Source organism: Lepidothrix coronata, unplaced genomic scaffold (assembly GCF_001604755.1).
Source record: "Lepidothrix coronata isolate B3197 unplaced genomic scaffold, Lepidothrix_coronata-1.0 Scaffold61, whole genome shotgun sequence".
NCBI classification, from domain to species: Eukaryota; Metazoa; Chordata; class Aves; order Passeriformes; family Pipridae; genus Lepidothrix; species Lepidothrix coronata.
Genome location: NW_016690241.1, coordinates 1,889,121 through 1,913,795, shown reverse-complemented (window position 1 = coordinate 1,913,795; position 24,675 = coordinate 1,889,121). Strand labels below are relative to the sequence as shown.

The 24,675-nt window shown below is 40.3% G+C and overlaps 1 protein-coding gene across 2 annotated transcripts in view; it reads left to right on the top strand.

Annotated features, from left to right (window-relative positions):
• Positions 1–17,203: 17,203 nt before the first annotated feature.
• COG2 (component of oligomeric golgi complex 2) overlaps positions 17,204–24,675 on the top strand; it is a 28,645-nt gene continuing 21,173 nt past the window's right edge. The window contains exons 1-7 of one of the 2 annotated variants that reach the window (XM_017817526.1): positions 17,204–17,333; positions 17,912–18,073; positions 18,809–18,874; positions 19,697–19,777; positions 20,392–20,495; positions 21,711–21,819; positions 23,530–23,709. In XM_017817526.1, coding sequence (XP_017673015.1) covers positions 17,262–17,333; positions 17,912–18,073; positions 18,809–18,874; positions 19,697–19,777; positions 20,392–20,495; positions 21,711–21,819; positions 23,530–23,709 — 774 coding nt within the window. In that variant the 5' untranslated portion in view covers positions 17,204–17,261. Of the gene's footprint in view, positions 17,334–17,911; positions 18,074–18,808; positions 18,875–19,696; positions 19,778–20,389; positions 20,496–21,710; positions 21,820–23,529; positions 23,710–24,675 lie in introns of those variants that run through there. The other variant, XM_017817527.1, reaches the window with a different exon arrangement.

The window sequence follows — 24,675 nt, the reverse complement described above, 5'->3', positions numbered from 1 at the left end:
TCCTGGGTTTTCCATTAGCAACACAGTCCATCACATAAAAGATAACAAAAAATAGAAGAAATAGTACTGGCTAGTCGTGTCTTGTAGTAACAAAATTATGCTAATGCAATAAAAGATACAAGTCTAAGAATGTGCTGTATTAGCAATGAATGGATGAATAATCCCCACAGCTATGCTTTCAAAAACACTCTATCCCATTACTTTTCAGAAGCCTCTAAGAACATAGAAACCTACCCTGGGTGATGCACTCATCCTAGGGCAGTATGACAGTTTACAATAGCCACAAGACCAAAAAACCCATCAAAATGACAGGTCAGTCACACTCACTTTGTCCTTGATGGTCTCCTTGGGCCAGATTGTGGGCCAACTTTGCTGAACATCTATCTGCATTTGTGCTTTGCTATTCTGCTCAGAGCTGCAAGTCATTAAGCCTTAGTTTAAGAAGAGGAGAGAGTGAAAGGACAGAGGATAGCCATGAACTTTATCATCCAGAGATGAACAGTGCTCTCCATGAAACTGCCTCATGCTGGGAATCAATGAGAGGTTTAAGATGTTGAGGGATGTGGTGAAAGAAGAGACTGAGAAAGAAGAGAACAACCCAGTCGACCTTTCTTATTTCCTCAGATATGGTGGGAGCTCCATTTCCTTTTATGCCTGCAGAAGTCATTGTGACTTGTGTTGACACCTCATAGTGGCATTCTCCAATGGCTCTGTTGTTGGCTGAGTTCTTCAGAACGACTTGAGTTCTTCCTAGCTTGTTGACAGGCTTCTACATTGTGCTTTCTGCAGCTTAATCACTTTCTGTCAGACACTAATGGGGATGCTAATTAACTAATTATCATTTATTGGTAGCTGATCTTCCTGGGAATGCGAGGGAAGCTTCTCTTCACTTACGTCACCAGGAGAGTCTTGCTCCCCACTTAATCAGAGATTTTCACATATTGATTTGGGGTTTTTTTGCAAAAACAAAGCTGGGAATGTATATACTACACAGTCTTTCTCACATCACAGATCCCAAGAACGTGCACCTATCAGTGGGACAGGCAGTGGTGGGGAAGAGAAACAGGATTAGCCACTTGAGTACAGCCATGTATATTCCACAAGTCATCCTAAGAAACTGGGCTTGATCCCCACTGTAGCAACTTTTAGAGGAATTTGTCTTGTCTGTTGGCCACAGCAAGAATAAGGGACTAAATGCCTAATACATTAGATACAATGGACAAATCAATTGAGTGGAAAAGGACATCTTCAAAAATTGATTCCAGATTTTAGGCAAGACATAGCTTGTGCAAGAAAGCAAAAATTGTGATGGGTATTTTCTTCAAGGGAATACTGATACTGCTGTAATAAGACATGTTTGGGTGTTACAATAAAAGAGCTCCGGCTAATCCAGAAATTAAGGAACATGCACAAGGTCTACCAATAGACTATATTTCTGCAAAGTTAAAAACCAGCATATGGGACAGAGTCGCCAAATTCTAATGTGTGATCTGTGCTGTGGAAGAAGGTACCAGATATGCCAACCTCCAGTTCTTGTTATGCTATTTTTGTCTATAGCTGAAATGGAGTGATTTCCCTTGGTTAAAATGGATTTTAAATCTGATCCAGGATTCACAGGATCCATTTGAATATCTAGGACATGCCCCTAAGAATGTTAAAGTGGAGAACTGGAATGGAAAAGTGGAGAGAAAAGGGAGAAAAAACTGTTGGAAAATGCATAAGAGAGGGGGGGAAAGAGACAATTAACGCATCTCAGAATAGGTATGTAAGCAAGAGATACACCACACAAAAATAAGTGAAAAAAGGCTACAAAATGAAAGAAGAGAACATTTCTATTCATATCTCTCTCTGATTATAATTTCTGATAATGTCAGAGGGACAAGACATTACCCCTATTAAAACTGTCTTATGGTTGTAGAATGGAAGTATGTTGCATGTATGTTCCCACTTCAGGGAATAGTCAAAAAATGACTGACTGTATGGGCTTTGCACAGTCTGAACAACTAATTGTTTGATATGAAATACTGGAGATAACCATACAGCCATGTACTAGCCTTCAGGGTAGGAGAGACAGCAAAAAAAAAGTGATGAGTTTTGGTGCAGTTGACACTTCTTTTGAGTGTTATGCAGTTCTGATCCTAGAGAGGACTGCAATTTGTTAAAAATGTGCTCCTGTCTTCTATGTCACAGTGTCCTATCAATCATCACAGCAGTGTTAGGATTTCTGCGCACAGGTACAATGCTGCCATGTCACAGGTTTGCCATAATGACTTTGAGGAAAGGACAGTGCCAAAACAAGGATATTTTTAAGGAGATTATATATACGCTTCAGAAATAGTTACTTTAAAATCAACCCTAGTTATCTGCAAAGAAGGGATGTGAATAAAAATAAGATAGTAAAGAATATTTTAAATAGTAGATTTCAATATTACTAAATAAAAATTCTATTTTTTTCCCTTGTGATTGGATCTTTTGCTGAATTATTTTGTTACTGGAATAAAATGGAGATAGGGAATTGATAAAGCTACATGATACTAGAAATCAGTTCTTCACACTACCATTTCTTTTATGCACAGTCATAGGCAGATAACATAATTTCTGTGCCTTGGTTTCCCTATGAGGTAAGGAATAGGTATTCTTATTAATAACACCATGATTTCTTTAAACGAGTGAAATGAGACTTAAATAACACTAAGAACTTTCAGATCTACCAAAAGTAAATGCTAAAAAAAGATTTCAAGTGTTGTTGTTACCGTAAATGGTTTTCCACGGAAGACAAAAAACAAGCTGAGAGAAAACAGTAAATGGTAAGCCTCTTGAATGAATGACCTGAATTCTCTAAATACAATTCCATCCAAATAAGGTGGCACTGGTTTTTTAGTTTCTCTTGAGTTAGTATCACTTCTCATCTTTGCTACTGCACATATTATATCCAGAGTTCATTAGCTGCATGGCCAAAAGGGGGACGGGAATGGGGGGAGCTGCACTACCTCATCCCATGTCACATAAGCCAACTACATGCCAGCTGAGGCTATCTGAGCAGTGGATGTCCTTTTATCTGCAATCGTAAGTCTGTGTTTTCTTTCTTTGCATTGAAGCAGTGGAGAAGCAGAAATAACTGGGGCAAAGTTCTAAAGGGCAGGATTGTGTAGCTTTTATTCCCTTGTTGCATAACACGTTATATGAGTGTCTGAAACACCAAGTTAAGACTTATCTTGAATTTAATGATGCAATTGCCCCATTCCATAGCAAACTGCAGGAATCACTAATTATATCTCTTAGAGGCCAAGCTATTCGGCTTACATCAAATGAGAGACTGGAAAAAATAATTACTGTTAACAACTGAACTGAAACTATTATGCAAACTTCCCCAGTGTGCAGAAGCTGCAAGCCATAATCTGAATGACATGGAGGATAATAAACAGCAAATGTCGTTAGAGCACGTGGATTTTCCTGTGTCCTGTTTTAAAAAGAAAACAAAATAAAACAAAAATAAAATTAAAAAATAAAATCTAAGAGATCAATGCAAAAAACGCAAGCACATATTTCTGCCCTAGGATCACAAAGACAAATTGGGATGCTGATGAGACACTGCTCTCTGCAAAGCCTCTGAGCTGAAGGAACAAATTACATTATTGCCATCAACCAGGCCAGTTGAAGACCAGTTCAAAGTCTGCTTTCCCTTTTCCACTCTATCTGCTTCCAGCTGGCCCTGTCAGCTCAGATGTTGTAAAGAAAATTCTCTTCCTTCTCTGTTGAGAAGTGAATGCATGCTATAAAGCCTAGCTTGAAATAAAACTGGGCCACCTGCCAAACTTGGATTCAGGGCTCCAAGTTGTCCTAAAATAAGCACATTTACCTTCCCCCACATGGTGAGAGCCCATCCCATGGCTGTTTTTATTCTTTCCACCTCTCCTGTGTTCTCTTTACTCACCTCCAGTGATTCACCCCACAGTATAACCTTCTTCCCAAGCCTCACTAGGGCTTTTACAGGGCAGTGCTGATCCTAACACTGGCTCAGTGTTTGCACAGGGTGCTGTAGAAGAGATCTGGGAGCTGCAAACCCATCACCTCCTACAAGAACACATCTGTTGCTCCAGCATCACTGCTAACTTGTGCTACGGTCCACATCAAGCTGTCTTTCCTTCAAAGAGAAAGAGGCCTTCAATTATCTTGAATTATCCTCCACAGCAGTAGTTGCTGCAGACAGTTGGCTTGATAGGATGCAGAACTGGGCAGGGTTTGGGCAAGATCCTTCTAAGCACATAGTTATGACAGTCATTGGACTACTTATGCCTGAAGCTGGATCTAACTGTAAGTTGAAGTCTTGGTCTTTTGTTTAATTAATGGAGACATTGGAATCACTGTTTGGCATAAGAAGAGATTTTTTTGACATCTCAGGTTGTTAATTTGCTTTGAGGCATCTGAGTCCTTTTGAGCATTGTCTAGGGAGAGATTTCTGTAGAGTGTCTCCCAGGGATTTAATAAATATTCCTAATTTTTTTAGACACCATGAAAGACAGAATGTAGGTCCAGCTGAGCTGGCAATCGGACTTTCTGTAGCAACTGCTATCATCTTAAAACTTGAATTAGAAATATTTTTGATTTACAGCAGGGACTAGACAAAACTGTTTAGGACAGGGATGTTGCAGAATGGGAGAGAGCAGAACTGAAACTTCACCTGCCATATTTTATGAGACAATGGGAGAAAATAGCAGTGGTTTTATTTGTAGCAAGGTGACCCACAGTGCTTTCATGGCTGAACTCACAACGTGCACAAAATAGTCATGGTTTAGGGCCTGTGAGTCAGAAATAAATTTAAACCCTGTATTTTTTATACTGCCAGCGGTACTCCTTTCTTTCTTCTCCTGTCCTTGCCGAGTGTGGCACTTAGAGCCTGTGATTTTGGGACTCTTAGAGAAGAGAGGCAGGTGTGATGATAGCTTTAGTCTATTTATACCTACTCAAAGTGTACCTCAACCTTGAAAATTCTCCCAGGCTCTTTTTCCTCTTTATCAAACAATGTCATTGCTGTGGATGGTTAAATACCCAGTTGGGAATCACTTAATATGGCCATGTGAAATACAGTTTATGAGACTTCAGATGGATACAAAACCCATCAGGCAATGGAGACACATTTAGAGGTACCTGGTCAAGCAGAATCAAGCTGTGAACAGTAAGGGAAATAGTCATCACAGAACACCAGATGACTCAGCACTGCCAAGAATTTCAAAGGCAACACTTTAGAGGTGAGTTTCAGAAAGGCTTAAAAATATTATAGCCTCATTGTTTTCCTCATGAGTCTCTCCCATAATTGAAACAGGAACTATTCCTTCCCTTGAGTTCAATGCACTTTCTTTGGCATTCCCAGATGCCCTGTAACTCTTTCAGGTTCATTTCCTGCGGTTCCATTACTTCAAATGCTTCACGCAGCACTCTTGGGCATCTTAGAAGCACCAGTATACAGGTTTACTGAGTAAGATCAAACTACTCGGGCTCCTTCATTACCTTTCATTCTCTCTTTGCTCTCTTGGTCTCCTTGCCTGAGATGCAAATATACTAAAATGCAAAACAGTGCTCAGTATGGTCTGGGGCTTCCTCAATGCCACAACCTTTTAAAGAAAGCAATCCAGGAAACACTCTCAAAAACACCTGTCAGCCCACCTCTGGATTGCACTCTGTATCTAGGAAGTGTGAAACTCTCATCTCAGCCTGAGAAGTTCTCCTAATTTCTCTAACTGTCAACCAAACACCTATGCCCGGTCCCCCGTACATGCCCCCAAGGATTCATCCAACTGCTGAAAATCAGTTGTTGTCCATTCTGCCATTTGGCTATGGCAAAGAGAAGTGAAATAGGAACTCAAGGAAACAAATGCTTTATCATGAGACTTACAATAAAAATTACCAGCAAGCAGCATGTGTGAGAGCACTGAGAGCAGCTGACAAAAATGTTTCTTTCACACTGGCAGTTGCCCCACAATGGGGTGTCTCAGAGGTAGTTGTCTCTATCAGTTTACAGAAAGGCCACATGTAATACTGTGTGCACCTCAGCACCCTGCCCTCCACCTGGGGTGACTCTGGGGCACTGCAGCAGAAAACTCCATATATCCAGTGCCCCTCACATGAGATTTACATAATAGAACCACACATATTTGCTCAGGAAGTGGAGAATGGCCAGTAACCTTGATCAGTAAGGGAGGAATAGTTCTTCACAGCAAAAGATATTTAGCACTCCTGCTTCTAATCAATCTCCGTTGAACATCTTTTCCATATCTTACAAGAACCATATAGTCAAAGGCATCAGAAAAGATGAAAACACAGTTTCTGCTTTTGAAGAACTGGATCAGGCTGGGCACAATGATTTTTTTTTTTTAATAAAAAATGCTGACCACTTCCTCAAGGCAAGTCCTTTTAATCTGTATAAAGAAGTCATATCTTCCTTTCAGTCTTCTTCACCACAAATTTATGCTTATTTGAGCTGTTTGTGTTCTTTATTGCACAGCAATTATCCTGCTGGGAAGGGATAGATTTAATGACAAATCAGGTAGTTTCTATTGCTAATTTCTTTGCTTATATCTCAGGAGGATGCATGCTAAAAATTGTTTTTAATAAAAAGAGCTTTCTTAACCTAGTGCATATAATTAAACCACTCGTAAAGCACAGATAGGTTCTACTTTTTTAATAAATGACTCATCATCCTACCTGCCTTGCTTTTCAGATGCTGAATGTGATCCATCTTGTAGGATCTGATTCATAAGAAGCCTCAAGCGTGGCTTTGAATATGCAGTCCCTTCGAAATGTTACGAACTGTCTAAACAAAAAGCACCATAAAACTAGGAGATCGAAAATTTCATCTGCAATTACAATATCCTTCTGTAGCTGAGGCCAGTGGAAACTCTTTTTTTTAACAGAGGCACATGGCTGCACAAGTGTCCTGACAAGAGCCATTCCTTAAGTTTAGATGGCAGAGGACAAGCAGAAAATGGTGGAATCAACATAAAATATGAGCTCATGTCCAATCATTTATTGCCATGTGTAAATTATTTGGTAACCTAAGTGAGACTCTGACAAAGCTGGCCTATGGACGGAATGAGGATTGAAGATTATAGTCTTGTGGATTTGGTTTTTTTCCCACCTCTAACTGTGCAGCAAGCACTAGACAAAATTTTGCTTGGGAAAAATGAGAGGATCTCTCACATTTGCCTATGATTTCTAGGCAGCTGTCCTTATTTCTCACTAGGTCCAACCAAGCTATTATATACGCGGAATGCTGGGGTATTTCCTCAGAGCATCAGTAGACCAGATTTATGGTGCTTGACCTGAAGGACCAACACATGAATGTGAGGATGGTTTAGCACATGTGCTCATGGCCTCTACCCTTCTCAGAAGCACCAGCTGATTAGCACATGTGCACGCTCAGGAGAGTGTAACATATCAGAGAAGCATTGAATACTCTACATGGCTTGTAGTAATTAGCTGAATCTTACAACTTATGGAGCATCAGAAATGTTAATTTAACAAATCCAATACAAAGATAGTAAAATTTTCTGAGCAGATAAAAAAGGTTAGTTCCCAATGAGTAATTACGCTAACACTCATCTACCTGCACGTTAACCGGAAACCGTAGCATGAAAAAATATGAAAAAGGAATGACACATACATTATTTCCATGATTTCTTGAAACTGTCAAGATGTTCAGATTTTTTCACAAATATTTGAATAGAAAGACAGAGCACTTCCCCTGGCAATGAGTCAAATTCAAGTCCTTTACCTACAAGTGTATTTTTGGTGATTTGAGGGCAAACATAGCATTTCCTTATACAGTTGCATCAGAAAGATGCTTTAAATGACTTCTGAAGACCATGGATTTCTATATTCTGAGAGTGCACATGAATCTGCAATCTGCACAGCACTTGAATTATCAACTGCCTGAAACTGGTCAAGACATTGTGGACTTTACCAACAGAGAAAGCCAACCAGGCATGGTATAAAAGAATGGAAAAACCCCAGACCATTCTCTTTTAAAATCACCTTGTTGCAGCAGAGGAGAGCTTTCTGTGGAGAGATGCCATGCCAAGTTAATGACAAGCGTCTGCTCAGACACCTGCTGTCCTAAACAAGTTGACATGCCTTAATCACTGAGCAGTCTGGGGTGGAGCTGGGGAGAAGAAGGCTGACGGCCGGCTGGGGAAGCAAATGGCATCCACAGGGCAGCCGTGCATCAGGGAATGTGTTCTGCCAAGGGAAGCCAGGTAGCAATGCAGTGCCTCACTGGCCCTCTTCCCTGTGAGCTCTGCCAACAGCAAACAGCTTTAAATCCCCTCTCAACTGATACATAGCCTTTCCCTGCTGATCCTATTTACTTTTTGGGATGGCTCCCAGCACCTAGCAGTCATGAGAGATTGCCATCGTTTCATGATGCTGCTCCCACTCCCCCAGGAGAAGCTAGGAGCCAGAGGAAGATGGTGTGAGGAGCAGATCTTGGCCTCTTTGGCATACAGCAATAAACCTGTGGGGTTGGCAGGGACAGGACGGATCTTGCCAGGATGGGAATAAGAAAGATTTTTCATTTCTTATTTCCACTTTGTTTCTGATCACTTGCTCTGTTACAGGCTGAAGTGCCAGTGTGTACTTCAGCACAGAAAATGGGAGGCTCAGATGAAGCCTGAACTCACTCGTTGCTAAGAGAATAACCCAATTTACAGCAGATGGTGTTTATTGTTACTTTCCATCTGCATGAGGATTAAGAATTCTTCTCAGAAGAAAATTATGCATCTTGACAGCATCCTGGTAAGAACAGGCAAACTTAATTCCAATCAAATACATCTTTGCTCCTAGAAGACAGGTTTTTCTGAACTTTTGGGTAAGCTTAAGTTAAATGAAGTTTAGGATTTTTTAAAAAATAGTATCACTTAAAGTTGCTAGCCTTGCAGAGTCATTTTAAAAAATGTGCAGGAATGGAATCAAGTAAAGTGAAGGTTAAGCACATTGCCTCTAATCAAAAAGAAACCTAATGTCAGAGCTGAGATTAAAGTTTCAGCTCTCTAAGGCCTTAGACCAGGACGGAGACTCACAAAGGAACTGATAGCACATCTTGTAAGCATCTATCCTTGGCCTTAGCACAGATAAAAGAGAGTAGATATCTCTCTTGTATTCAGCTCCCATTGACCCATGGTGCCTCATGGCTCAGCATGTCTTTTTGTACATGTTAAAAAACTAAATTTTTATTCTATTTATATAATCCATCCAAAATCATAAGAGTAATACCAAGGTGGTTAGTACACTGAACCTCAATAAAGTCCGCCTGAGGTTTTTTTGTAACGCATACCCATAAAATTGACATATACCGCTGCCACTATTATTTGCAGTTGTGACTGGGCTTTAGTAAGCACTCAAACACTGATATGACTACAACTTAGAAACCGGGATGAAACTTAAAAATGGAAATGGAAGGAACTGACAGTGGACAAAGCAAAAAATAATAGTATTCAAAGCACAGATAACAAAAAAACCAAAGACTGAAATGACAATTTGATCAAATATGTGTTTACAAATAAGGAAATTTTTCCTTAATATGTGGGCCAGCCCCCAGACTGCAATGGTTGTACTGTATGTACAGTGGTACTTTACTTCTGCTCTCTATATTCCTTCTTATAGATTCATTTTTTGGTTGGCATGCCCTCTTTTCCTTCCTTCAGTTTAAGTCCTAGAAGAAAAAGCAGAGTCTGGTTATTTTTCTGCAATTTCTAGAAATCAGGCATCCCCTGGCATATGGCTGGTGGTGCATGAGAAGATTGACTGGGTATGTCAGGAAATTCATGGCATTCCAGGCAACAGGAATGTGTCTGAGGCCAGTGGACCTGACCAAACACCTGCCTGGACTGCAGCAGACAGAATCCCTTGCACAACGGCTGCACAGTTGATCTGTACATTCACAGCAAATCTGAAGCAGCTGGGGTATGTCTGATATCTGGCATATGCGCTTCATAAATAGAAATCGCTCTCTAGGATTTCGTGAACAGAAGTCTAGAAGTCCTACACACATCTGCAGCAGGTATTCTAGTGGTTGCTAATTTAATGCAAAAATCATGACAACATTAAGTCATTTGGTATGTTCTCATCTTGAGGCTTCCAGTGCAAAAGGCACTGCAGTGGTAGCACCTGTATGGAGATGTTTTCCAGAAGATGCTTTGCCATTTTAAATACATTTATTAAAATCCTCAGATGTGTATTTGCCTCTTAATTGCTTTATACAATGATGGCACATCTGAACCTTTTTCATTATTTGGTCTCTTTTGCTCTTATTGTGTGGACTCCATGTGCGTGAATGCACACTTATTTACAATACCCATTATATATACACTGCAACTGACACTCAGGTTTTCCCGTGGAGAGTCTTCCAGCTTAGTTATGCTCATACCTCTTAACTGAGCTGTGCAAGAAACTTTGCTGTGTTTGTTCCCCAGAATCTTATAACAGAGGATCTGTTTGCTACCTGAAAAGCCATCAAGTTCAACACAACTTGGCAAGTCCAACCAGATACATGCTTACTTCACACTAATAAAATTTTCTCCCATTTCAGATAGAAATGCTTCACATGCAAACCTTGTGCTCTTCAAGTAAATTTTTACCCTTTGGAAAAAGTGCACATATTTCTATGTTTCTGTGAACCATTACTGACATCCAGTGGCTAAAATGCTAAAAATCTATAGTTCCTATTGTCTAGGGACACCTTCCATCTCTTTCTTTAACAGAAACCTAGTAGAAAAAGGAGAAAGATGAAAAATTATGTTCCCTGGCTCTTCCACAACACATTCTTACTGTGGATTTGATTAAACTTCATGAACTTGCAACATACCACTGTTATCTTTCGTTTGTGATGATGGTAAATAACTATAAAGCTCCATTAAGAAACCAAGTGGCTGAAACCTTGCCATGTCCAATCAAAACACAGATACATATTACAATATAAACCAAACAAATACATGAAAACACTGAGAAATATAAACCAGATACACATAAGGGTTTCACTAGGTAGTGTTCCAGGGAGGGATGTGCCTGTCAGAGTGAGACGTGCTGAAGAAACTGGACAGAATGAAAGAAAAGCAACAGTAGGGATCTTCTGGACAGTCACAGCATTGTAGAACCAGAGAACTAAAGAATGATTCGGGTTGGAAGGGACCTTTAAAGATCATCTAGTTCAACTCCCCTGCCATAGGCAGGGACGTCTTCCACTAGATCAGGTTGCACAAAGCTTGACCTTCAACACTTCCAGTGGTGGGGTATCCACAACTTCTCTGGACAACCTGTTCCTATGTCTCACCACCCTCAAAGTAAAAAATTTTCTTCCTTATATCTAATCTAAATCAACCTTCTTTCAGTTTAAAACTGTTGTTTCTTGTCCTGACACTACAAGTCTTGATAAAATGTCACTCTCCATCCTTCTACAAGCCCCCTAGAAAGGCTGAAATAAGGTCTCACAGACCTTTCTCTTCTCCATGTTGAAAATCCTCAACTCTCTTAGCCTTTCTTCATTAGAGAGGTGTTCCAGCCCTATGATGATTTTCATGGCTGTCCTTGTGAATAATGTAATCCTGGCCAAAAGCTTAAGAGATATTTTTGAGCTAAGCACTGGCTAAAGGAGATCTAGTTCTATAAACCAATATATTGTGCTGTTGTTTGAATAGTCTTGTCCTAAAAAGGTAGGCTTTTGTAATCTCTTGTAATAAGCACATCATCAAAGAAATAAACAACTCTGCCATTTGTTTTTCCTCCTAATGGAAATAAGTTGATAATCCCTGAATTTTGGGCAAGAGTCTGCTGAATCAGATATAGGCAGTTATCTCAGTTCCAGTTTTGCCACATCTGTGATGCCTGGGGTATCACTGAACTCCAATTAGCCAGCTAATGATTCAACAACCGAGAAGAAATTTTTGGATTAACTCAAAATATTTAAGTTCCATTTTGAAAGCTTTCCTCATTGTCATTGTGAGCATGTCAGGAGGAGGTGAAGGTGGAAACCCAGAGCTTTTTTTTCATTTATTTGGGGCTTTGAGGCAGGATGTTTTAAGTTAAGCAGCTCCTTTATGCTATGATGTTTTTGGGTATAGCAGCTTGAGCAAGGGAGAGCTGAAGCCTCCTCCTTCCCACCCCTCCCATCTCTCTCTTTCCTCTTGTCTCTGCATTCAACATATCTTTGTTGTAAAGTATCAGCCTGCACTTACCCTATCAGGGAAAGGGGACAATTCTGCAACATTTTAACATGATATATGCTCAAAACAGTTTTAAGTTGGTGGACTTTCCTAACACAGTTCTACATTTTACATACATTCACTATAGATCTTGTAAGTAGGTATCACAGATTCATAGAATAGCCCAGGTTGGAAGAGACCTCCAGAGATCATCCGGTCCAACCTCTCATGTGAAAGGGAGCCTAGGTGAGATTATCTAGTGTCCTGTCCAATTGCTTCTTTCAAAAATTTCTTTTTTATGTCAAGATGTATGTTTATATCATACATATAAATTAATATTTTGATATAACCACAAACCAATAACATTACTACAATATTATAGTTGTCTTCCAAGACCCATCACCTGAGGAATTTTCAAACTTCTTTAGTTTGTTTACTTAGGACTAAGGCTTTTTTAAGTTACTTACTGATATTAAGCATGACTAGAGCCTCAATGGCTCAGCAGGATTATTTACACCTTTGGAGTTCGGTGACTGACAGCTACCCACAGAAGTCACTCACTTCAGTGTTCAGGACTGGAGTCAGGTATATAAACTCTTCTACCTTTATTTATGTATTTAATTCCATTTCCAAAAGAAAACAAAATAAAGGGACTCAGTAATGTCAATATTAGGAAAATAATATTTTCTGCCTTGAACTTCTATTTATTAACTGATGTTTTTTGTTTTGAAGGTCTACTGTGAGCAGTTAAAATAGAAGTTTTCTCCCACAGTTTTGCTGGAGGGCCTAAAGATACACTGATGGAGATGTGACTTTAGGAAGGCAAGGTACTCAAAATAACACATCAACCCTGGCACCTTAGTTTCCCTAGTACTATCTACATTTTTTGAAGGTTCTCAGTACCTGGTGTGTTCTACCTCAAATTAATTGTAGTATATCTGTCCCTACATGTTTTACACGGTCACACTCTTCCTTTTTATCATAAGTTGTGACATCTTTAGTTTTTTTAAATAATAAAACCAGAGAAGACTTTTAAGAATACGATGGAAGCTATAACTGACTTCTTTCCTTCCCAATCTTTTATATACTGGTATTTCCAAGATAGTGGATTAGTCATTGGCAGCCCTCAGTAAAATGATGATACAATTATACTAAACATAATTTGTCGTATCATTATGCCTCCCTTGAAATGTTCTTTATTTGAGAATAAGAAAGGATGCTGGAATCTTTAAAATTCAGCACCCACTCAACAGCAAAAAGTAGCTCTTCTACTCTTGTGCGCCTACATCATCCCTATTCAGATAATAGCAATAATACTGAGACAGACTTTCAGATGCTCTCTCTTCATTCACCTAATGGGTCCATTAATGATATGTTATCCAAAACTTGCAGATTAAATAGTGATTAAAAGTTTTCACAAGAGATTATTAAGTGTCATGTCTTTGTTGTTGGGAAAAAGAGTTTAAATCTGTGTTTTCTAAGCTGGGAAGTGTTGGAATGACAGTGACAAGAGTTAGGAAAGGAAAGGGACAAAGGCACTTGTAGTAGAAATAAGCTAAGTAATCTTAGCATAAAAATAATGGAAGTAAAGGTATGACTCTTTGGTATTACTCTTTGGAATGCTAACTCCCCAACTGCTTTGCCTGTCTCTTCTGACTTGGAGAAACTTTGTTTTGTGCACCACTGCCTCACGTGAAGATGGCTGTTCAGGGACAGCATGTGGAAATAACTGATGAGTCCTAGTTCTAGTTTTACCGTTAATTTACTGGAAGTGCTATATGGCAGTTTCCACTGGTAAATTATTAAATTCCACAAACTTCATATTTGAATTTACAATTATCTCAATAAATATGAAAAGTGTAAGAGCTCATCAATAAACAATTTCAAGTAGAAGCATACTTTTTTGTTTCCTCAAAGTACTTTGTAATTAGAGCTTTGTAAGCAAAAACATAAAGGGCAACAGTAGTTCTTTTTAGAGCAAGATTTGTCTTAGCTAACATGGAAGACTTTAGAAAAAGTAAGTGTAACTCCTCGTTGAGAAGTTAACATTGAAAGCTGGTTAGAATTTTAATTTCAAGCATCCAGTTCATTAAATTAAAAAGATAGCTAAGCAGTAACGGGGCTTTGTTCCTGTACCAGAATATAGGCATTTAAATACCACAACATAAGAAAACCTTTTTGATCTGATACACACAATCATAGCTATTGCAAAGAAGTGCCAGTGTAGATTTGTGGTGGGTGTATCTTTTCTGCTCTCTAGCTGACAACACATGACAGCTATAAATCATGCCTGCCAACATCTGAGATCTCTGAAAGAGTTGGACACCATGAAATATGTCAGTCTTAAAGTGCTTTCCAAAGGGACAGGGTGAAAGCAAGCAGGGGCAATTAGCACATAAGAAGCCAGCCAGCAGGTGCACATGCCCACCACATTCATCACTGAACTGCTTGGCTCTTCATATTTCTAGTAATTCAGGGAAGTCCGGACAAACTCGGTGCTGGCTATAAATCAGTGGCACGAATCCTTGCTGGTTACAGACCAGCTGGGCTCTGCTGCAGCACTGAAGGAGTTAGGAGGGGATGTACATGTTGGCCCTGTCAAAATGTTGCCTGCCTGAGAGGTCTGGGGGTCTCCAGCCCAGTGTACCACCGAGCCCACGTTCATCATGCCTGGGGAGTCTTCTCTGCCCTTACCCACAGGGCAACTGGCAGAGCTACAGTGGATGCACCTTTACAACTTTTTGGTAAGGCGCTGGGCTCACTCCTTATTTGAGCTCACTGAGACAAAATTAAATCCATAAAATGTTCATGCAAGGAACGAGATCGTTTGCTGTCTTTCATCCTGAGGCGACAAACAGAAATGCAAGTGACAGCAGGGAGGCCTTTTAGAGCTAAATTTGTCTTCACCAAGGCATAAGCAACCTTGAACAAAAGCTTTTGAAGGAAACAAGAGCCTAAGAGAAGAGTCTGCTGAAAAGAAGGGTGGGGGAGGTAAATAAAGCTCTGACTCAGTTCCTGTTACTCAGGACCATGTGGGTACAAACTACAATAAATTTAAACAAGAGAAAAGGTTTTTTTCACTGTTAAAGAGTGGTCAGACCCTGGCACTGCTTGTCTATAGATGCTGAGGGGCCTCCACCCCTGGTATTACCCAAACCCAGAGAGGACGTCTCTGTGGGCCATCAGATGTGGGTGACCCTGCTCAGGGCCAGGGGGCTGCACTGTCCCATCCTTTGGAGCCCCTTCCCATCTCCACAGTCCTGGGTCTCCATGGCTTGTGCTGTGGGCTCTGATGGCTGGCCCCTGCAGCTTTACGTGACTTGGGTCAGTTTTATGCACTCGGTGACCACAGTGGGGCCACCAGGCACCCACTTCAGCAGCACAGCTCAGCCACCCTGACATCGCAGGGTGACAAGAACCATAGGTTTAGGTTAGATATCAGGAAGAAATTCTTTACTGTGAAGGTGGCAAGGCACTGGAGCAGATTGCTCAGAGAAGTTGTGGATGCCCTGTCCCTGGAAGTGTTCAAGGCCAGGTTGGATGGAGCCCTGAGCAACCTGGTCTAGTGGAAAGTATCCCACGGCAGAAGGGTTGAAACTAAGGGATCTTTAAGGTCCCTTCCAACCCAAATCATTCAAGGACATTGAGGTTCTAGAGTGTGTCCAGAGAAGGACAACAAGGCTCATGAAGGGTCTAGAAAACATGTCTTATGAAGAACATCTGAGGAAGCTGGCTTAGTTTAGCTTAGAGAAGAGGAGGCTTAGGGGTAACCTCATCACTTTCTACAGCTACCTGAAAGGAGGTTGTAGTCTCTTCTACCTCAGGCTCAGAGAGGGGAGATTCAGATTAGATATTAGAAAAAGATTTTTCACTGTTAGGGTAGGCATTGGAATAGGTTGCCCAGGAAGGTGGTGGTCACCATTGCTGGAGGCATCCAGATCTGGTGCTGGGTGACATGGTGTGGTGGTTTAGGGGTTACGGTGGTAGTGCTACTGGATGATCTGGATGAGGGGATCAAGTCTACCCTTAGTAAATTCATGGGACACAAAACTGGGTGTGAATGTTGATCTGCTGGAGGGTCAGAAGGCTCGGCAAAAGGATCTGGGCAGGCTGAATAAATGGGCCGAGTCCTACACTTTGGCCATAACAATCCCATGCAGTGCTCCAGGCTAGAGGAAGAGTGGCTGGAAAGTGGCCCAGCGAAGAAGGACCTGGGGGTGCTGTTGACAGCAGCTGAACATGAGCCAGCAGTGTGCCTAGGTGGCCAAGAAGACCAATGGGATCCTGGCCTGTATCAGCACTAGTGTGGCCAGCATAATTAGGGAAGGGATTCTCCCCCTGTACTTGGCACTGGTGAGGCTGTTTTGAGTACTGTGTCCAGTTCTGGGCCCCTCAGTTCAGGAAGGACATTGAGGTGCTGGAGCATGTCCAGAGAAGCACAGTGAAGCTGGTGAAGGGACTTGAGCACAAGTCCTATGAGGAGAGGCTGAGGGAGCTGGGGTTGTTTAGCCTGGAGAAGAGAAGGCTCAAGGGTGACCTTATCCCTCTCTACAACTACCTGAAAGGAGGGTGTAGCCAGGTGGGCGTTGGTCTCTTCTCCCAGGCAACTAGTGACAGTATGAGAGGACGTAGTATTAAGCTGTGCCAGGGAGGTTTAGGCTGCACATTAAGGAGTTTCTTCACAGAAAGGGCGATCAGATATTGGAATGGCCTGCCCAGGGAAGTGGTTGAGTCACAGTCACTGCAGGTATTTACAGGAAGACTGGATGTCGCACTCAGTGCCATCGTCTAGCTGACAAGGTAGTGTTCGGCCATAGGTTGGACTCGATGACCTCAGAGGTCTTTTCCAATACCTTTATGATTCCTTGAATGTGTAACTTCCCCCGCGGAGGCTGGCTGGGCCGGCTGTAACCCCGCCTGCCTCACACACCGCCCGCCCCGCCCCGCCCCGCCGCTGCCTCCCGCAGTGTCGCTCGGAGCCGCACAGGGGGCGCTGCCGGTGCCGCCGCTCTGTGGTGCCGCTCTGGCGGAGGGGGCGGTGCCGCCGCCCTGGGCCGGGCCGGGCCGGGCATGGAGGCGAGAAAGATGAACCTGCCCCGGGGCCCCGAGAACCTGTGTTTTGACAAGGACGAGTTCATGAAGGTGGGTGGGGGCTGCCGAAGCTGGCGAGTTGCGGAGGGAGGAGGGGCCTCCTGAGGAGGGGGCTGGCGGGTCCCCTGGAGGAGAGAGGGTCGCGGAGCCTTGATCGGGATCTTACAGGTCCGCCACGGCTCTTCCTCGGGCCTCGGGCCTCGGGAACGCTGAGTTTGTCACTGACAAGGGATCCGGGATGCGGCTGTGTCCATGAAGGGCTGGGCTCTGAGTCTGGCGGGACCGAAAGGCCTCATTGCTTGGAGAGGTTAAAGTAGTTCTTTATACTGAATTTCGAATTTTGGTTGGTTGTTGTTTTGTGGTTTTTTTGTTTGGGTTTTTTAAAGTCTTTATAGGGAGTATACGACCCTGTATTTTGGTGAGCTGGTCTCTAGGTACTCTGTCCCAAGATACTCTGTGCTTATTAGCTTAAAGGCCGAGAGTTTGGAACATTGGAAACTACTGAGTTAAGCCTTTTGCCCCCTAGAGCTTTAGTTCGGTCAACTCACTGGCACATGGAGTACTTTATTTGGGGTGTGTTCCCTGTGTGAACTGTTTGCTTACATTCTTCTTTCCTGTTTGACTTTCAGGCGGATTTTGATGTTGATCATTTTGTGTCAGACTGCAGGAAACGTGTGCAGCTGGAAGAGCTCAGGGAGGATCTGGAGCTCTATTACAAACTCCTAAAAACTGCTATGGTAGAACTCATAAATAAGGACTATGCAGATTTTGTTAATCTCTCAACAAATCTAGTAAGTGTTATTAGTTGTACTGCATAGTTCAGACTTAAGGTGGTTCAGTGGGATTTTTGTTTTTCACATGCAAAGTATATGGCTTTTATTTTGTCATTGTTAGATTTAAGACATCTTAAACTGTGAGCCCTTGCACTGAGAGAAACTGAAAGACTGTTCCTGTAGAACTTAGCTACTATACAGAATTGCTCTTGGCCTGTAATAAATCTTTAGGTGTATGCTTTTTGTCTTGAAAAACTGATTCATTAGGAAGTTAGATTCGGGGCAAACTTTGTTTCAAACTGTCAGCACTTCTAAAATTAAAGGAAATAAATCATTTAAATAGAATAGCAGTGATACAAGTAAGGCCGTTCTGAAGGATACTTTAGAAATCTTTAAATTTTTTTGTATAGTCAAAATATCTAAAAAAACCCCAAACCCAATCTACTTGACTGAACATTGTAATTGTTCCAGTTGTATAGGTTCAAAGACTGAGATTTAACATTTTTGTGGGAGGAAAAATTTCTATAGGTGGAAATTTTGTTTAACTTTTGGCTTTATGTGACAGGCACTGTGATATTTTTATGTCTCTATTTGAGACAACATATTTTTGCATTGAATTTAAAACTGGAGATTATAGGGGGAGGTTTGTTTTCTCAGTTCTCTTTTAGTATCTGTAAAATGATAGGCTTTGTCAGTAATTCGTGTCTGAACTCACTGAAAAAGTCATAAATGTGTTTATGGTAATTTCTTTAGGTTGGCATGGACAAGGCTCTTAATCAGCTTTCAGTACCCTTGGGACAGTTGAAGGAAGAAGTTATGGTATGTTCAAAACAATCATTGTAGACAGCTGGGTAAACTTCACCTCACTTTCATATCATGTACAGAACATCTTTTACTGAAGTTAATACTTGTTATAATAAACTTCTTTTTGAAAATTGATGACTGGTAGTAGGAGAAGCACTGTGTTTTCAAGCACTTGTAGTAGCAGTAAATTTATGTTTTCAGTAGCGCATTTCATCCAAGGGATAAAGGATTCCTCAAACATGACAAGTGAATGAACTTTTGCTAGACAAGTCTATGGTGATATCTTGAAACTGTTTTAATATTTGAGTAACTTAAAAATGGTAGTAGATAATTCAGATGCAATACAGTCCCTTTAAGGACTTTTTTTGCTTAGTCTTGTGATTAAATCATAAAACGTCACCCTCTTGAAGGCGGGTATTATTCTGGCTCTTCCACCAGTGACTTGGGCTTTATAGCGAGGGCCAATTTTTGATCATCTTGGCAGCCACTTCAGAGAGATGTTTGCTGCATAAATGTACCTTCAAAATATCACAGTCTTGATGAGTAAAACAGAAAATAGGGTCAGTTAGGGTAGAGAAATCCTTATTATTTGAAAAACACTATTTAAAACTGATTTAAATCTTCAGTTTCAAGACATAACGCAGTGGGTTTATTGTCTGGTTTTTTAGGTGATAGGTCATTTGTTCTCTCTAAGGTAGTAAAAGAACACTTCTGGAGGAAATATTTATACTTGTGGTGGCAATACCTTAATCTTTGCTCTGTTTTAAGTTTAGGTTTTTGAGTTAAGGTTTTCTTCAAACTTTAAATAGCTTTATATACTGACTTTTTCTCTCACAGAGTCTTAAGTCATGTGTCAGTGAAGGAATTCAAGCAGTAGATGACCGGATGACTAAACAAGAAGATATTAGAAGAAAAAAGGTACAGCAGATAAATTATTACCTTGAGAAGGTCATCCTTAGGATGAATTTGCTTTTGCCATTAACCCAGAGAAAATGAAATTTATAAAGTTTTAGGCTATCTGGGTGCACACTGTGCAGAATTGTGTACTTGTAAAAATATATTTACATTTTGGTGGACAGACTTAATTTTTAACAGTGTCTAGTTGATCATGAATCTTTATTTTACTTTTGTTTCCCAAAATATATATGTTTGATTTAGTTGGATTTTTTTTAATTATAGTTGTTCTTGTTTCTGACTGTAGTAGTATATACACTTACTGTGAATGGAATTGAAATACAGCTGTTTAATTTGTATAGGACAGGGGACACACTAACGTTTGTCTTTGTGCTTAACTTTGAAAAAAATCAGGGATAAGAAAAGTTGTCCTTGGTCCATGACAAACGTTTGTGGAGTTTTTTGGACTTATGTGAGCAATACTTCAACCGAGACATGACTCAAGTATTAAGATGAAGGGGGAAAACTTACACCAGGAAAAAAAAACCCAAAGAACTAAGAAACCATCCAAAATATCTTCTTTAGGTGATGTCAGTTGGGATTGGGGTCAGATATGGAAAATCTTTCTTTAATTACAGATGTGTGTCCTGAGACTTATTCATGTTATCCAGTCTGTTGAGAAAATTGAGAAGATTCTGCATTCCCAAGGCACTAAAGAATTGTCCTCATTAGAGGGAAACAGGTAAAAAATATGTAATGTTCAGTTCTATTTGTAATTGATGGGACTAACTGAATTTCATAGTGTTGCTGAAGGTAACTTTACAGGCATTAGGATATATTTTTAGGAATCTAACGCTGATGGAATAAATGACTGTAATTTTCTAGGTTTTAGTCTTTTGCCAACTAATCATTCACAGAACATGTAACAAATTACTGGTGTTGCTTTCAGTAAGCAACCTTTTGGAAGTTAGTGCAATAATTCTAGGTTTTTTTCTTGGACATTACTAATCTTGTTATGTCTGAAATACTCTCTGCAGTACAGTTTATTCCAATATCATTTGGAAGCGAAACAGAAAATAGCTTTTTTTGTTTTCCCTGATTATGTATAGCCAAAAGGACTTTTGCAAGAAAGCCAAAGGCAGGCAAGGCAAACATATAATAGTTTTGGTACAAGGAAGTACAAATTCTAGTCAGACCTCTCCCTCTGCCTTTGCTGAGGAATGGAAGATGTCTTTCAGCCAATTTGGAATTGATGTACCAGTCATGCCCTTGAAATGCTTGACTGGGATACAAGTGCAACTTCAGCTGGAGGGAAGAGACAGTGTAAGACTGTCACTTCAGTTTATTGTGCTGGATCACATAGTGGTGGGGGGAGCTGTACAGAAAAATATGTTGATACCTAGAGGGACAAAGCATAAGCAGATGTTTTCAGTCAGAGTGAGGCATTTTGCGGAGTTATGTTTGTGAGCAAGACGGAACTTGAATGGCTGAAAATTTGGCTCATTATTGGGGCTGTGTAGATGGTAGGACTGTTTCTCTGGAGATAACTGTCATTAGTTTTACTGTATGACAGAAAGGGAAATAAGAAGCAAATCTGGATGGTGAAAGTCATTTAGTGCAGTTTCTGAGCTCTCTTAAGGCTGACTTTCATGTGATAAGCAAAACTACCATATAGAAAACAGTGCTTCATACTGCTGAGGCAAGAGCTTATGTTCCTCTGAGCTTCTGCTTCACCCACTTCATATGTTGATAGCTGCAAAACAACTTTAATCATGTAGTGTGTTCCAGATCATTATTGCATGATTGCAGTAAGTCTAGTAGTACTTATCAGAATTCAAAATATTGAGATTAAACCACAAAAATTGAGGGAGAGCACTATCCATCTGCTACAGGTGAAAGTGAGTTAATTTGAAAGGATCTAACTGTGTATTCTTGTTTTATATCATCTGTCTTCTAGTCCACTTTTAACTGGACAAGTTTTAGAGAGAATTGCCACAGAATTTAATCAACTACAATTTCATGCAGTACAAAGCAAAGGAATGCCCCTTTTGGACAAAGTGAGACCAGTAAGTATTACATGATATCGAGGTTAACACTTGTAGAGTCTGCACAACTGATATAACTGGAAGGCAAATGCCTGTTTCCACAGAGTTTTATTGAATTAATTTGTGGGGAAAATGGGTTTCATGAGGTCATTTTTATCAGTTGACTAGAACTATTGCTTTTTTTTGTGGATTTATTCCTTGTTTGCTAACTTCTTTAGGATAAATTACTTAGAATAAGAGTAGGAAATATGACAGAGATTTCTGTCAGCCTAACAAATCTTGCAGTTTGTCTGCTTACTGATACTGAGGCCTCATTCTGGAGATTTATGTTGGTTTTGTTAGCTGCAGCATACAGACCAGAATATAAATGGAATGTGCCTACACAGTGGCTGGCTTGAATATATATTCAGGTTTGTCTTTTCATGAAATTACTCTGGCCATTCAGATCAGTATACTAATCTCCCCAATATCCTGTTTGTCATAATTATCTAATGTAAAAAATTAATTGATGGTTTGGTGGCATTTTTTCTTCTATCCATTCAACAGAGAGAGGGAACAAATGAAAACTGGTGCTTAAAGGGAGGTAGGAATATGGAGATGGGGTAATGCTTTAGGCTGATTAGCATGGAGGTGTCATTCTTGATGGCTTTTGAGCTAGTAAGGTAGTTAGTTCATAGTTCCAGTTTCTCCATTATATACCTATGCCTATTGGCAGTATAAACTTGTTTCAGCTCAAGATGTCCATTGGTACCATGTCGATTCATGGACAGTTTACAGGACTGTTCTGGCCACTGAGGTATCAAACTTGGATAATTACATGAGTAAGGGCGAGCAGCAGAGTAGTGTACATGGTGGGAGAACATTTGTCATGTAGCTTCCTTAATGATGTTTGGCAGGACTTTTGTCCTGTACCTGTTAAGGGTCTTCAGAATGTAGGTTTTATGACTAGTCAGTGATTGGGTTCCTGACTTTTCATGTTCAGTACAAATTCTGTGGAATCATTTTAGGATGGATGGACACAATAGAGCATGTAAAAAGGCAGAAAAGAAATTCTTCTGGTTAAATTGATGGTTCAGCTGAGACTACATTAATGTGTGTTGCTGAATTTGCATCAAATACAGAGTTGTAAGGACCATCTTGGACCAGGAGTGTATCTGCAGGTAGTGTAGCAATGAGTTGGATCTAGTGGGAAAGGAGATCATGAAAAAAGGTTAACGAAAGGGAGAATGTATGTAGATTGAAACCTTTTTCTTTTTTTTTTTTTCTTATTGCTAGTGTCACTCATTGTCTTTGGTTTGCAGTAATTTGACAAGTAATGTTGGGAACACACTGTCTTTTTAGTCTGACAGTGAGGGATAAATGCTACAGTTGTTATCTCTGGTCACTCATTGTAAATCTTTTGTTTGTTGTCACACACAGTGGTTCAGTTGAACAAGGAACAATTATTCACCTATTTCCTCTGAATTAAATGGAGCTTAGATAAGTTACCATGTAACTTACAACATATAGAGGAAAATAATTGCCTTTAGCTTTATTATAATAAACACTGTGTTAAACAGCATCAGTAGTGCATTAAGTCTGTGTTAATGTTCATTAACTGCCAGTTGTCAAAACTTTGGCACCTTTCAAATGAAAATGGAAAGCTGAGTTAGGTATTTCTAGACAGATTTACTTCAACAATGACAAGGCTTTGCTTTTGTTTTTATTACTGTATTTTGTTTCTCTTCATAGCGTATAGCTGGAATAACAGCTATGTTGCAGCAGTCTCTGGAAGGGCTGCTCTTGGAAGGCCTTCAAACTTCAAATGTTGACATAATACGCCACTGTCTTCGCACTTATGCAACAATTGATAAAACACGAGATGCAGAGGCATTAGTTGGTCAAGTGCTTGTAAAACCTTATGTAGATGAGGTAAGATAAAGTAAAAAATTTGCAAATGTGCTTATTTTTCATGTTAACCTCCAGCTTGCAGTAGCAGCCTCAAAATACCTTTGTGGAGAGAGCAGGAGAACTGAGCTCCAACAAAATGTCATTGTCAATTTGCTTATTGTTGCTGTTTAATAAAAAAAGGATGGAAGGATTCTCTTACCTGCCTGTCACCAATTTCAGGTTATATCCAGTTGAGATTCTTCTTCTTATCTACATTTTTCTTGGGCTGAGGAATGAAAAAAACAAAACCATCCCCTTAAGGACAAACTTCCATTGGGTGCTTGCTAATGCTGTAGCAACTGCTACAGTGGAGGATAGGTCATTTTCCCCTGGTTTTCTCAGTGTCTGTTCTTTCACTAGTTTTGCACCATTCTGCTTGTTTATGCAGCAAGAGGCAAAAGCGTTTAGACAGGTGGAAGAATACCAAGAAACAAGCTATTGTTCTTTTCCTTTGTTGTCCAACTACTGTCTGCCTTCTCTTTATGGCAGAGATTATCCCTTTTCACTGGATATGAGATACTGTCCAGACAAACTGCTTTGCCAGTTGCATTAAAGGCTTAGCTTTGTCACAGAAGTTTCTTGGCTTTGGCTTGCCTGTATTTGGAATTGGACCAACAACCTCTACATTTAGAAGAAATTTTTTACTTTATTCTGAGGTTTGATTAGCTTTTGTCAGTCAGCTGTTTAACTTCACAGTCTGCTTTAGGTGACAGTGATGTGGCAGTGAGTTGGGAACCAGACACAGTGACTAACATTCAAAAGCACAGAGCACGTTACCATTCTTGGGGCTAGTCTTGGCAGTAAGAGTGCTGCACTAAAGGAAGTAATAATTCAAGCTGGCAAGTTGTACTTGTAAACTATAATATAAAAAAGTAATATACTGACTATCCAAATATTTGAGTTTATAGTGTTAGGAGTTTTGAGTGAGTAACTGAATCTTATATTACA